At 41.3% G+C, this 13,940-nt stretch overlaps 1 protein-coding gene across 6 annotated transcripts in view; it reads left to right on the top strand.

Moving 5' to 3' along the window:
* ITPR2 (inositol 1,4,5-trisphosphate receptor type 2) overlaps nucleotides 1–13,940 on the top strand; it is a 244,386-nt gene that overhangs the window by 174,288 nt on the left and 56,158 nt on the right. For all 6 annotated transcript variants that reach the window (XM_071422550.1, XM_071422548.1, XM_071422551.1 and 3 more), the window contains 2 exons: nucleotides 3,950–4,045; nucleotides 5,189–5,308. In XM_071422550.1, the coding sequence (XP_071278651.1) occupies nucleotides 3,950–4,045; nucleotides 5,189–5,308 (216 nt within the window). The remainder of the gene's footprint in view (nucleotides 1–3,949; nucleotides 4,046–5,188; nucleotides 5,309–13,940) is intronic.

Below are 13,940 nucleotides of genomic sequence, written 5' to 3'. Positions count from 1 at the left end.
TGTTATACATGTCTAATAAAATAATTAATATAGCTATATATCATGTACAATGAAACATTGAATCAACAGTGCCTTACATATGATTTTAATAACTGTAATTACTTTTTTGAATGGCAATGTAATTCAGGCCCCCCTCTAGCAAAACACTTAGGCAGACATTTAACTTTGAATATGCAGACAGTTCTTTTGAAGTCCGAATTCAGTCTCTGTAAAGATGTATCTGCATTCTCTCCAGTGCCATTTTGATTTGCCATTGCCATGAGGCTAGCACATGCTTGTAGAACAGCTTTTCTGTGTAGTGACCAAACACAGAGCTTAGAGACACCTCTGCAAGGACCAGTGTGATCCTGCTCACTGGAGGCTGGCTGTGCTCAGGCTCATTCAATTAGCAAAAATTGTGGTGAATGTAGCAGAAGTTCAGACTGTGGAAATTATTCAGATTTGCAGAATCACAGAGTCATTTGCTTTAGTAGGGATGTCTTGAGGTTAACTTGTCCAAGCCCTCTGCTCAAGCAGGATCAGCTAGAGGTTTCTCAGGATCATGTGCAGCTGAATATCTCCACAGCTGGAGATTCACAACCATTTTGGGCAGTCTATCCCACTGTCTGATCCCTCTCACAGTATGAAAGTGTTTCCTGGTGTTTAGATAGAATTGCATGGGTATTTTATTTTGTCTCTTGCTCTCTCACTGGACACTGGTGAGAGGGGTCTGGCAGCCTCTTCTGCCTTTCCTCCCACCAGGTAATTATACACATTGATAAGATCCATCTAAGCCATCTGTACTCCAGACTGAACAGTCACAACTTTCAGTGGCTTCTTATATGAAAAATGCTCCATTCCCCTTATGGTTTTTATGGCTTTTTGCTAGACCCGTTCCATTATGTCTATATCACTCTTGTACTGGATGTGGACACGTTGCAAGATGTGATCTCAATAATTGGATCCAAATTAAGAAGCTGCTGGTTTTGATTTTGAGTGGCAACACATTGAAGTAATAAAGCAATGAGTTTACCAAGTAATGTTTAACTGTCAGTGTTCACAGGCAACTTTGAAGTTGCAAATACATAAATTTTGCACTGAAAATACAGAATTCAAAGTATGCAGGCCTATACATTTACACTTACAAACAAGCTCAAATACTGTTTTCAGGGAGCATTATATGTTGAACTTACACCCTCCAACCACAGGAAAGGCAGTGTGGAGTTCTATTTTCCCATGCCATCTTAGTTTAGCTTGTTTTGCACTTAGTTTTTGATGTGGCATTTAATTACATCTTCATGGATTACATTTTCCAGTGGACTCCTGAATCATTTAGTGAGCAGAGCAGACAGTGTTTACTGAGTGCAGAGATGGACAGTGTTCAATTCTGCTTCTTTTTATTTCAAGTGTGACCCCCTGGCATTCCTTACTGACCAGTATGTAAGCCCTGACACAAAGTAAGAGCTCAGTATCTGCCACAGATATTGAGTGACAGGATGAAGAGACATTGCCAGTCTAAGAGTACAGAGAGTCTAAGACAAGTGTCTTCTTTTTTTCCCTCATAGCTGTATCTAGTTGCTTCACTCATTAATTTATTTTTCCAAAATTTTTATCAGGAGATAAGACGGGAGCCCAGGTAAAAGTGAAATGAAGAGTAGAAGTGCTTTGGGCTGCGCTGTTTTTTAGCACCTGGAAATTGATTTTTCACTGTACTTATGTGTTATGAACTTCGTGCTGTGTTTTCCAAGTGATGAATGTCTTTTCCTCATTGATGTTTTCCTCACATTGATGTTTGGGATTAGATCCTAGGGTCTCCAGATATGCAGAAAGTGAGGAATAAGTAGCCAAATAACCATCACAAATGCCTGCTGTAATTCTATGCCATAGCAAGGCACTTCTGCTGAGTCAGTAGCAAGAAGCTGGCTGTTGATGACACAGAGTCCTACCTATCCTCTACCTTTCCCAGCTTCCTGGAAGCTGCAGCAGGCTTCTGTCCATCTCCAGGGTTGTCTGCACTGGCAAAGAGCTTCAAAGTCCTCCTTAGCCATGAGTGAGTGGATTGATGCCTTCCTCCTGTTCCCTCCCTTTCCTTACCAAGCTACCTGGGAACCTGGCATGGCCCCTTCCCCCCTCCTCAGTTTGAGATCCTGTCAATGCTACCACTACTGACTTGGCCACCACTGTGAGGGAAATCTGCAGCAGAAGAGGAAGCATCCTGCTTTTCAGAGCAGCATCCTGTCAGGAATCCTTGTCAAAATGCTGTTCTCTCCCTCCCCCTGTTCTCGTTCACTGTGCACATTCAACTTCTGCAGTGTTGGTTGCAAGGTAGAGAGTCTGATTAGACCTTTCCCATGGATGGTCCTGATTTGATTTAGAAGCAAAAGGAAAGGGACATGGCAAAACTCATATGGAGTGCTATTCTCCTTGAGCCAGTCCCAGTTAGGTCTTTTCTTCCCATCTCTTTTTCTTTGTCCTTATCTCATTGGCAAGCCCAGGCTCCTCTCTCCTGGCTTCTATCTTACTCCAGTCTCTTCTCCCAGAAGTTTTTAATTCCCCAGTTACATACAACTCTTCATTCTAATCTACTCTCCTTCCATTTACCTTCAGTCCTCCAGTCATAGGTGTTTAATCCTCAGCCTAACACAGCCCTGAGCAGGCTGCTTTGAATAGGGGCTGGACTGCTGGAATCTTAGTCCAGAGGACAGCTTTTAGTGTATGGTTTTATGATCCACCCTGCACAGTTTTGTGATTCTGTGCTCACCAAGAATAACCCTTGTGAGTTTTTAGCTGTGAAATGAGTGTGTTTCTGCTCTATAGTACTCAAATTGTAGTTTACTAAATGCTTCTGAGTTGGACAAGTTTGACTGGGAGATTACAACTCATGTGATTGTTCTATTGGCCTCTAGTGCTCCATATTTTTAGGTCTCTTATCAAAACTTGTGGATACAAAGGCTGCTTAAAACACAAGTTGCTTAAACATGTAGGGAATAACATCTTTCTTTTTGCCCCAGTCCCAAAAGCAGCTGAACCCTTTTCCTCTGAAAGTGCCCATGCCAATTGTCTGAGGCACACCCTCACTGGAGAAATTTTGGCTGGAATCATTGATAATGGTAATAAGCAGCTGAGAATGAGGCTGTAGGGTGGGTGGGCATATTTCCTGGCCCCTACCTCTTCCCTAGGGACTGTCTTCTGCTTCCAAGTGTTCCAACAGCTCAAGTCTGTAACAGGGAATGATGGGGATGCTGTGACAGGTCAGCCAAGGCAACCCTGCTCTGCCAGAAAGCAGCCAAAGCTCCAGAACCATTCTTCTTCTCCACTTCACCACAGCTGATTTAACTGGGAGACAGGCAGGTCTCTGAGCTGCACTGGACTACTGCAGCTAAAGCTCATGCTGTGTAATCCTGAGTCTTGGGGAAAAGCAGCCAGCTGACAAAGCAAAGGTTGTCTTTATATATTCCCCCAGGAATATTTAGTAGTGAAACAAAATCTCAGGAGTGCATGAAAACAGGTTATTTTGCAGCCTTTCAAATAATAACCAGCTGGACTTCATAAAAACCAAAGGGGAAGGAAACCTGCCTGAATGATAAAACCTTCTGTGTAATATGTTTTGTAATTACCTCTATTGAGTCTTGTTTTAACAGAAAGCCAAGGCAAAAATTGCTAGGTGGGAAATAAGGAAAGGAAATGGAATTTAATTTTGTATGCACAGTCTGCAGCAACACTCTGTATTTAAGTAAAATATTTTTCAGTGTTTAAAATTTTCATTCCAATATAATGTGCAGAGTTAGTGTTACAGTATGCTGACACTAAAAAAAACCTATTAAATATGTCAGTAAAATAAAAGATGCAAGTGGTTGAAAATCTTATCCACTAAAAAGTGGTCCTCATAATCTCAATTAAAACAAATGCAAGGGTCATTAATCCATGAAAGAGATTTAAAATTTGCATTAATTTGGTTTTGTATCTCCAGAACAATGCCTCCAAGCTTTTGCTGGCTATTATGGAAAGCAGGCAAGACAGTGAGAATGCGGAAAGAATCCTTTTCAACATGAGACCAAGAGAACTGGTGAGAAAACTTGTGAATATTCATAAATCTTTTGGCTGAAAAAAAATCTGTCATTAAAACATTTTTTAAATGATCTGTATCTAAGCTGAGAAGTGTTGGCAGCGTATGGTGGCACAATGTATCAGGATAGTACTAATTCACAAAATTACTTTAAAAGGATCAAGCATGCCTGATTTCAGTCTTTACGACTTCATTATTTTTATCCGTTCCAAGCACTTTTCTTTAATTGTTTCCTAACTAAATTATCATATTCTGGTAGACTGTCTTCAAGTGCAGTTTGTCAGGGGCTGGCAAATTAAGCTTGTACAGTTTGTGAAGCAGTGCTAACAGAAATGTGTGTGTGGACATATATTTAATATACATGTATGTTATTTATTTATGTCTTGTGAACAAAGAGAGTTCCAAGCAGTTGTTGCTGTGTTTTGGAACAACACTAATGTTTATGGAGGTCTCCGGGAACTTTAAATAGGTTGGAAATCTGGGGGAGTAATTTCCAATACCACTTGTCTGTGTAACAACAGAGACTGAGAGATCTGGGAGTTCTTGAGGGATTCTGGGGAAGAATCTGGGAACATCTTCCCTGCCCTTAGGCAGAGCCCTTGCTGGTTGCTGGTTTCAGGGAATCACCACTGAGGTGGCATCTCAGCAGGATGAGGCCATCCCTAGGGTACAGCTGCAGGATCAGGCCTTGTGTGGAGAACCGTATGGTGGTCCTCTAAGAGGCTTTTGAATATTTGGCACCCTGCCCAGATCTTCCTTTCCTTTTTGGCTTAGGTGTGGTTTTTCCTGTGAAATTGTGTTGCTGCCTGCTGTGGCCAGAAGATCATGGCTACACTCCTAATGCTACACAACAGTCCCTGCCATATCTAGACAAGCATTTGTGAAAATACCTGCTCACAAAAGCCCATCATTCCTCTTCCTTTCTCATGGTTGCTGATGAAAAATGTAGTGGTTTGGAACTTCATAAATCCTTCAAGCTTGTCTTATTCAGAAAGTGTTTCTCAGGCTGCTCGCTCTTCTTGCAGAACTGCAGGGCACCCATGCAGACTGGAGCTGAGCAAAGTGGCTGTGTTCAAACACAGTGTAGTTTTTCCCCAAGAACCACATTTATTTCATCTCTCCCTGACTGGGTTTATGTTGCAGGTGGATGTGATGAAGAATGCCTACAACCAAGGTCTGGAATGTGACCACGAGGAGGAGAATGGAGATGATGGCATCTCCCCAAAAGATGTTGGCCATAATATCTATATTTTGGCACATCAGGTATGTCTTATTTGTTTTGTGACAGCTTCCAGAAGAGCTTTACATGGATAGACTCCACATTGTCACAGATGGAGTCATGCACTTCAGGGGTAAGAGAGAAGTAACAATGTGTTTATTGATGAAAACCAAAGTTTGGTAGCAGATGTGGCAGTGGGTTAACAAGGTTCAATGGCAAGGCACACTTGCTTGTTTGCTGCATACAGGACAGGCTCAGCCCACACTGTCAGGGAGACCTTCCTGTTGAGTCATGATGTTAAGGAAGGATCCCTTTGCATTCTAAACTCCTTCTCAGATGGGAGTTTAGGTGCAGCTGGATCCAGTCTTAATCCCAGCTTTTCCCAGCTGTTTGGCTGAAGGTTTATCTGCACATGATCAATCCATTATATCATTTAGCTAGCAAGAATTCAGAGTTTAGCATGCTCTGAACCACTTACCAAGAGTCTCTTGTAGTAAGGAATCCCTCAGTCTTGAGAAGCAACCTTGAGAGCCATTCCCTGTCCAAGGGGAGGGAGATCCTGAATATGTTGGTCCTCCCACTGAGGAGAAATTTCACACAAATTGTTATTTGTGTGAAATAGCAATGTAGAGCAGAACAGTGACTGTCTGCTTAGCTCTGTCTTCTTTTAACATTAACAGATCATTTATATCAATCAAATAATAAATTGTGTTACCATTACTGGTGTATTTCAAATAGTTCCTTCCGTTGTGATGCCAACTAAACTTGATTTCAGAAGATTCCTATTATTTTAGAAATATTACTTTGCCAATAAGAATAATTGGGCCTTTTCACTGCTTTCTCCTTTCAAATTATGCTGGAGTGCCCTCAGGCATTTTCCGATCACTTTTACTTCTCTACTGGTAAAGGTAGAATGTACACTGGAGGTTGTTATTTAATGGGATGTTTATTCTTCAGAGTAGCTGGTGTCAAAAATAGTTTATCTTTCAATTATGTTCAGAGTATTGAAAAGTTTTTTGTAATTGAAAGAATAAGGACCACGAACTTCTTGGTTATATCATAAATTACAGCATTTGGTTATTTCATATAAGGGCCAAATTTAAAAAAAATCTTTTTCTCTAAGAAGAAATAAACAGATGGGGATAGGGAGTGTTCCTCATTCCTTATGTTTATTAAGTGTTGTTAGGAATTGAATACTCGGTGGAAAAAAAAGAAAACAATCTATAGTTACAGTAGTGTTATGCAATATTTTTTTCAAGCAAGGAATGCAGAAAAACAGTTCCTGAGTTATGCTGGTGTGCTCACAGAACATTTAAATAAGTAGGTATTGTTATTGTGTTGGTAGTGGTGTGGTTGACCATGTTCTACTCTTTTGCTGTGTCTGGGGCTGTACATGAGATACCCATCATAGATGACAGTATTTTTAGAAAGCATCTGCAGCTCCTTACCTTGTCTGAATTTACTCATTGTCTGAATGGTTATAATGAAAATTTAAATGCCTGCCAAATTGAAATGCTGGTATTTTCTGTGTTCTGCCTACAGTTTGTGTTAAATTACTTAACAGGGTCTGTGACATGGAAAATATGGTTTGGGGGAGTGGAATATGGGCCTAAAGCTATATATAAAGTGACTTCTGGGGTCATTTTACACAAGAGGTCACTGCCAGGGGTACACCAGCTGGCTGAGGTGTAGGTTAAGTTCTGTCCCTAGGATCATATCTGCAGTGCTGGAGAGGTCCATGGTGCCACTCCACAGCTATTCCTGATCCATAGCTGCTGTTTTGGTTGCATAAGGGTGGATATTTTTACAGCAACTTACTGAGCTCCTTCCTGTTCTGTAAAATTAAATGTCATGATTGGCTGTGTATGCTGTAAAAATATCCATCTTTTTTACAAAAAAAAAAAAAAGACTGTTTTCTTTTTCTTGCATTTCTGTAACATAGTACATGTGTTTGCAATAGATTTGCACCCATGTCAAGCCCCATATCAAAACAAAGCAGTGCAAGGACAGGCAATTTGGGGCCTTTCTGTGTCCTCTGCTAATGAAATGCTACAATTCTTGGCACAGAGCTGCTACTCTTTGACCCCAAACTCTTTCCATGTGTGCCCTTTTTGCTCACCCTGGGATGGGCAGGATACGAGCATGGACCCTCCTCAGTAAGGCCATTGTTGCTGGGTTCCTTTGCTGGCTTCAGTCTCCAAACACTTTCTGCTTTGCTGTCAGAGTGGCTTTTTGGTGCCTGGGCCTTCTGCTTGGCTTAGCTGACCTGATTTACATAATATTTCTTTGCTGTGGCACTTCATCTGACTTACCTTTTTTCAGTGGCTCTTCAGTCACTTTCCTTACACTTCCTGGTGACCACTTACTCCAGTTACAGCTTTTGGTCCCTCTGTAATAGCAGAATCAAGACTCAGAGTTCCCCTTTTTTCTGTTGCAGTCCTCAAACACAGACAGTTTATTTTGGGGAGCTCCAACTTTCAGTTTTTGTCGTTGCACTCTTCAGGGCAAAGCTGGGTTCTGCATTTTGCCACCACTACATCCTTCCTTGCCCTCCCTGTGGTTGATTTTACCAGAAGCAAGAAGCATTCTTGTAAATGTTTGACCCACAGAGCATAGAAAGTTGTACATGTGTCACAAGCAAGGCAGAGATTTCTGTTAGTAAATCTTCCTTACAGCCTCCCAGCCCCTGCCCTAAATGTGCCCCTGCACACGGTGCACACACAGAGGTGTGTGGGTACAGCAGCTGTGTCATGCCAGTGATCACACATCCTCCACATGGTTCTTTGTCCTCTCTTTCCCTTATTTCTTCATCTTCCTCTGGTGTGCCATGTGCCGTGGCTCTGCTGCTTCCCCTGCACTGCCCCCGGGCTGTCTGGGCTCTGCTGCTCCTCTCTTTTCCTGCTCTTCCTTGAGCAGAGGGGAGAAGGGAGGGCCATGGGGAGAAAGCAGAACTGAGCTGTCCATGAGGAGCTGCCCTGAGCTGCAGCCTGGTTTTAGGGCCCTTCCAGACCTAGCTCCTCTCCAGCTGCTTGTGGAGCAGTGACACAAGCTGGTGCTTTAGGTCACATCCTGGAAAAATAAGCCTGCTATTGGTAGGTAGAAAGGGCTCACAATTCTCTTGACAATCCACGGAGGAGATTCTGTTTTCTTTCTCTGGTTCAAATGTCATGCTCAGAGCCAAGCCTTGACCTTGCAGTAGTCTCAGGTGAGTGCCAGAGGTGTGTTATGGACGGGGCCAGCACCTCTTGTACCACTTCTCTTCCATACCAATTCTCCTTCAGTCAATAGGTATGGTATTTCTGCTGCTGTTCTCTTAAGAGATTGTGTCAGAGCTGGTCACACTTTGTTTTGCAAAGTTAGTAAGGCTGTCCTCGAAGAGACTTCATCTTGATGTGATGTCCCTGTAGGAAATTACCAAAGCTTTTGACACAGAAGCACAAAAAAAAAGTTTCATTCTTGTCCTTATCTGCAGGAGCATTAGTGTAGGAGAATCAAGTTTTTAAATGGTTACACAAAGAAAAAGATTAGAAAAAGCTAGAGAAATCCTTTGGCTTTTCAGGTGACTGCTTGAGCTGGCTCTCTGTTAGTCATAACAAAGTACTTCAGAAGTTTGTAAACTAAAACACAGTACTTCACTGGCAGTATTTCCATGAGGTTCATGATCCCTTTGATATACTGTGAAGCAAGATAAGGCAGTGCTTATAACTAGAGGCTCCTGTAGTCTGTATGCACACTGACACATATATACACACACACACACACACACACATATATATAGATATATATATATATACATACATATATATATATATATATATATATATGTATATGCATATAACAGAAAATACTTGGAGTATTTGTGTTTTTCAGCTCATGCAAAGTCTCCAAATCAGGCATGGAGCCCAAGCTAATCCACTGTATCTTTCAGCAGGGGCTTTATTCATGAGGGTCACAAGAATGTGAAATAAGTTGACATAGCTTTTTGTTAGCTTGCAGCATGGCAAGAGTGCACTTTCATCTGCCTGCAGAGCTGTGGAGAGATGTCCTTGGTCTGGAAGGATGCGAGGGGTGGGGGGAGTAAGAGAGCAAACTGTAACAAAACTTTCAGATTTCCAATGCCTTATAAACTCCTCTGCCTGGTTCCCAAGGCTGTGGCAGGAGTGGAGGGCTACTGACACAACCTGTCACCCCTTTTCTGATGCATGTTCTGTGCTCTCAGGCTAGCAGAATTTTCTCAATTTTAAGTTCCTGCTTAAGTACTCTGAGTACTGTTGGAGAGGGAGCACAAGTCTTGGAACTCCATGATACCTCTGTCACTTCCAGGTAAATAGAAGGTTATTTGTTTGGTTGTTTGGTTGGTTTTTTTTTCAATGAGATTAAGCTAAAATATTATTTAAATCCCAACCAAGTAAACTACTTATATTTATACAATTATCTGATGCCACCAAGACGTAATGAAAAATATTTCCTCACTCCATAAGGTTAGAAGAATTATCACTGTCTGATATCAGTGCAGTGAAGACAAATTTGAACCAGGTTATCTTCTGATAGACTAACGCAGTTGGAAGTCTCCTTCCATTTATAAGTTCTTAAACCAAGGAAAAATCTGCTGTGAAGTGTAAGGTTCTTACTGCAGGTGCTGCTAAGGACACACATCTTCCTCTCTGGTGCTAGTTTTAAATGGGCTGAGCAAAATAAGTCACTCAGCCTTATATATTTGTTAGTATATTAATAACAGAATCAAGATTTTTTTTATCAAACTTGGCAAGTATTATCAAACTAATGTCTTACTGCCATGTTTACTTCATTGCTTAATAGTGTAGACAGATGAAGGATATTTGCTAACTGGGCAATTAAAATGGCAATAATTGATGGCATGGATTTATAGTTTGGGAGTAGGCATACACTACCAGCTATTTTTTAAAAGTTACTTTTTTTAACATTTGAAATAGGAGAGGTTTGATAATGAGACTTGGATATGATACATTCATTAAGGATAAAATAAAGACAGCTAAAAAAAAAAATTAGCTATCCAAATAGGAAAAATTCTAAGAAGCACAAAGCTTTTTGTTTCAGTGGCTTTCTCTGTAGTCTGTCTTTCTGTAGCTTTCATCAGACTTGAGTACACCCAGGACTGGGACCACCTTTACTTTCCACATCAGTACTGTGCCTACAGCTGCATGGTTGTGGGACTCTCACATGCTCCAGCAGAACAAAGAAATGACGATAATAATTGTTTCAGAAATTTTTAAAGAATTAATCTTACTTTCTACAAGATTTTGGAGCAGTTAAAAGCTCTCATTAATTTCATTTGCCCCTTTTTAAGTAGGTGGTGCTAGCTGGTGTCACAGATAAAGGCACCAAGGCAGAAGCAGGCACAGACAGCAAATCAGAGCTGTCATGGGAAGAAAGTCTGGTTGTTTGATCCTCAGTGCTTTGCTCTGACTGCCACGTTGGCTTCCCTCCTATGCTCACTCTCTCCCAGCCACTTTGCTAACGTGGAAAATTGGCATTTGTTGGGTAGTGCATAATCACTGAGCACATTAGTACTTCAGAAGTCTTTTAGAGACATGCTAATGTGTGTTTTTCAAATAAACTTTCCCGTGCTGCTACTGTTATGGTTTGCTGAGGCAAGAAGAGCTTTCATAAGGTAATGGGTGCAAATATGTTTGTGTGTGAGGGAGGTATTGTAGGGCTTAAGATTTTTTTTGTGAGTGATTATTTTTGGTGTTGTACTTTGGAGCAGTTCCTGGATTTCCTCCACTTTGCTGTATTTTAACTTTTAGACATATTAACTTAGACCATCCTTCTTTTCCCTTGAGTGTGTGTGTGCATGTATAAAATAAAAGACAATTATTAAAACTTACACTAAAAGGTAGATGTGGATTCTTTTACTCCTCCATTTGTCTTGACCTGAATATAATTCAAGCCAGGTGAAGGGATTCCATGCCAAGACCTTTCTTATGATGGGTGCAGATCTTCCATGGTTTAATGTGTGAGGAAATAAGAAGTAACACTGTAAATGTGGGCCTCCAAATGTGGACTAGGATCACTGCATGTGACTCCTCCAAAGCTCTCTGAACCAAACACTGTCCTGCATGAAGTGTGATTGTGGTCAGACGTAAATTCAGGGTGAAATTTGACTTTTTAAAAGAAATGTTGCTGAGGAAGGCAGAAATTAGGTGCTCAGTAATGTGCATTGACAAGCACCTTCTCTCAGACACAGCAAAGAAGCACCTGAAATGGTGTTTAGGATAGGGAACTGGTGGGAACATTTACAGCCCAGCAGTCTGCAGTGGGCATGAACTGGCTGAAATTGTAACATCAGGGTTATACCCTGGAAATAAGTTGAACAGAAAACAAGTGGAAAAGTCTTGCAAGAACACCTTCACCCTTGATAGTGGTGTTGCCATAACTGGGCCATAACATTTGCCTAAAAGTAATCTCCCTGTCCCTGTGGGAGCTGTGAGCTCCCAGAGCATTTTGCTTTAAAAGATAAGCTTATCCAATTGGGAAGCAGCTTTGAGCTCAGGCAAGGATCCTCCAGATGAGCTGAGGTCTGGGGACCACACTGGTTCAGTAAATTTTTAAAGCTTGTGGAGTTCTTTCTGCTCATCCTCTGCCTCAGGTAGTTGCATGTCTGTCTTTACAAAACATTAGTTTGTGTTTGTGCCTAGGTTCTGATGACAAAGATTTTCAGTTGATTCTGTTTTGTGAAGGAAACGTCTTGGTTCATTTGAATTTTTCCACATCTCTAACTGGTACACTCTCAAAAATAAAAAAAAAAAAAGTTTTCATGTATGAGACTAGGGTTTTGGAAAAAAGACCACAGGTTATATTGAGTGCAAATGTAGATGGCTCACATTTTGTGTAGCAATGACCATTGTCAAATTGTGCAGCTGATGTGGACAAGAAGCAGTTGGCAGGTGTTGTTGGAGATTGTCCTCCCAAGTACCAGATGACAAATAGAGAAAAACATTGTACACAATTAAATATATAGGACTGCCTTTTGAGGCCAGAAGATGATGGACTCTATACTGTAGGATAAACCTGTCCTTCAGGATGAATAGGTGTGAGTTTGTGCAATGAGGATGCTCTCTTTCTGCAGGACAGGTAAAATTTTTCAAGCTAAAGGATGTCATTTTTTGCAAGGCTACGCTGAGCTTTGCAGTTTTTGGGTGTTTTTTTGTTTCTCTGTCCTTAACAGAGAAGCTCTTGCTGATAGCAGTGCCAAAACAAAGAGCTAATGGGAACCAGTCCCAGGAACCGTGACTGTCAGGGGACTCGTAAGCTTGGCTGCCAGACCTGAAACTTTTCATGGAACTTTTATGCTCCACATGTTGTTTTGTAGTTATCATCCTGATGAGACAGGCTATGGCATCAAAATGACACCAGCTAATTAAATGTCAGGAGAATCAGAAGATGTTGCAAGGCTTTTGCACTGAGATTGCCAAGACTGAAACAGAAGCCAGTGACGCACATCACCCTCCTTGTGGCTCATTAGGATGGGATATAACTCCACGTTCAGCCAGCTGCAGGATGGAGAGGCAGCATGGAGGCTGCCACGAGGGCTTGACACTAATGAGCACCTGAAAGGTTAAATAAACCTCTCTGGCTGATGTTAGGTCTCAGGTTATAACCTTGGCAACTTGTCCTTTGATGTTTTTCTTTTTCTCCCCTTCTCCTTGGAAGCATTCACCTCAGAGTCCTGTCCTGGCTTTGATAGGGATCTAATGGGAACCTCTGTTTTCCATCTGGTGTTCTGTTGACTTAGGTGGCTAAGAGCTGCTAGGATTCAGGCTAGAGCTTTTTACCATAGACTGGCCACAAAAACTTTAGCTTATTTTAATTTTTCTGGTTCTACTTCTCTAGAATAAGATGAAGTGTCTATTCTACATATGTGTGTGATTTATTATATGTAATGTTAATGAGGGATATATCCTCTTTGACTGTGGCAACTGCACATTTCACTAGTGCACAGGTGGCCTTAATATTTCTGCTTTGTGGGTTTCTTCTTCTATCTTTAACTTCTGTAATCCTTGTGTTTTGTGGTTTACAAGATTTTTTGTCATTGGGAAATATGTTGAATTGGTGTCGGGGCCCAAACGTTACACCAGAAGAAATATCCTTTCTTTGTCAAATGTCTGCATTGTGAAATCTTCACATTAGTCTGTGGTTTTACTCTGAAAATTGGCTGTGGGACAATGAAATACTGTTCGAGACATTCTCTGCTCTCAGGCTCTGTTTGCAGTCCTGTCCTAGCAATAACCACACTACCTTTTTATTGCTGTCTGAAGCAGCATGGGGTGGACAGAGGGACTTCAGTCCTCCTTTGGTTCTCTGTCACCCATGAGGCAGTTCCTTCTCTTCCCACTTGTAGAATGGCTCTTCATTCAGCTGTGTCTGCAGCTGGTCTACATGGGAATGCCTCCACTCAAAGTAAGCAAGCAATTCTGATTTATACTGATTTATATTGGTAGAGAACTTACCCTGTTGCCCTCAAACCATACTCTTACCCTGGAGCTGCCTGCTCATGTTTGTCATGCTTTAAGATGATGATATAGGGGTCACAGGGAGGTTGGCTTGACTTTAAACTTTTAGATTGAAATTGCTTGGAGAAGCATTATGTAGAATTAAGCATAATTTTCCTCGGAAACTGAGTAAACTCAATCCAGA

This window comes from Agelaius tricolor, unplaced genomic scaffold (assembly GCF_023055355.1).
Source record: "Agelaius tricolor isolate 1412-34295 unplaced genomic scaffold, bAgeTri1.0.p SCAF_3, whole genome shotgun sequence".
NCBI lineage: Eukaryota > Metazoa > Chordata > Aves > Passeriformes > Icteridae > Agelaius > Agelaius tricolor.
This window is presented reverse-complemented; position numbering and strand designations above follow the sequence as displayed.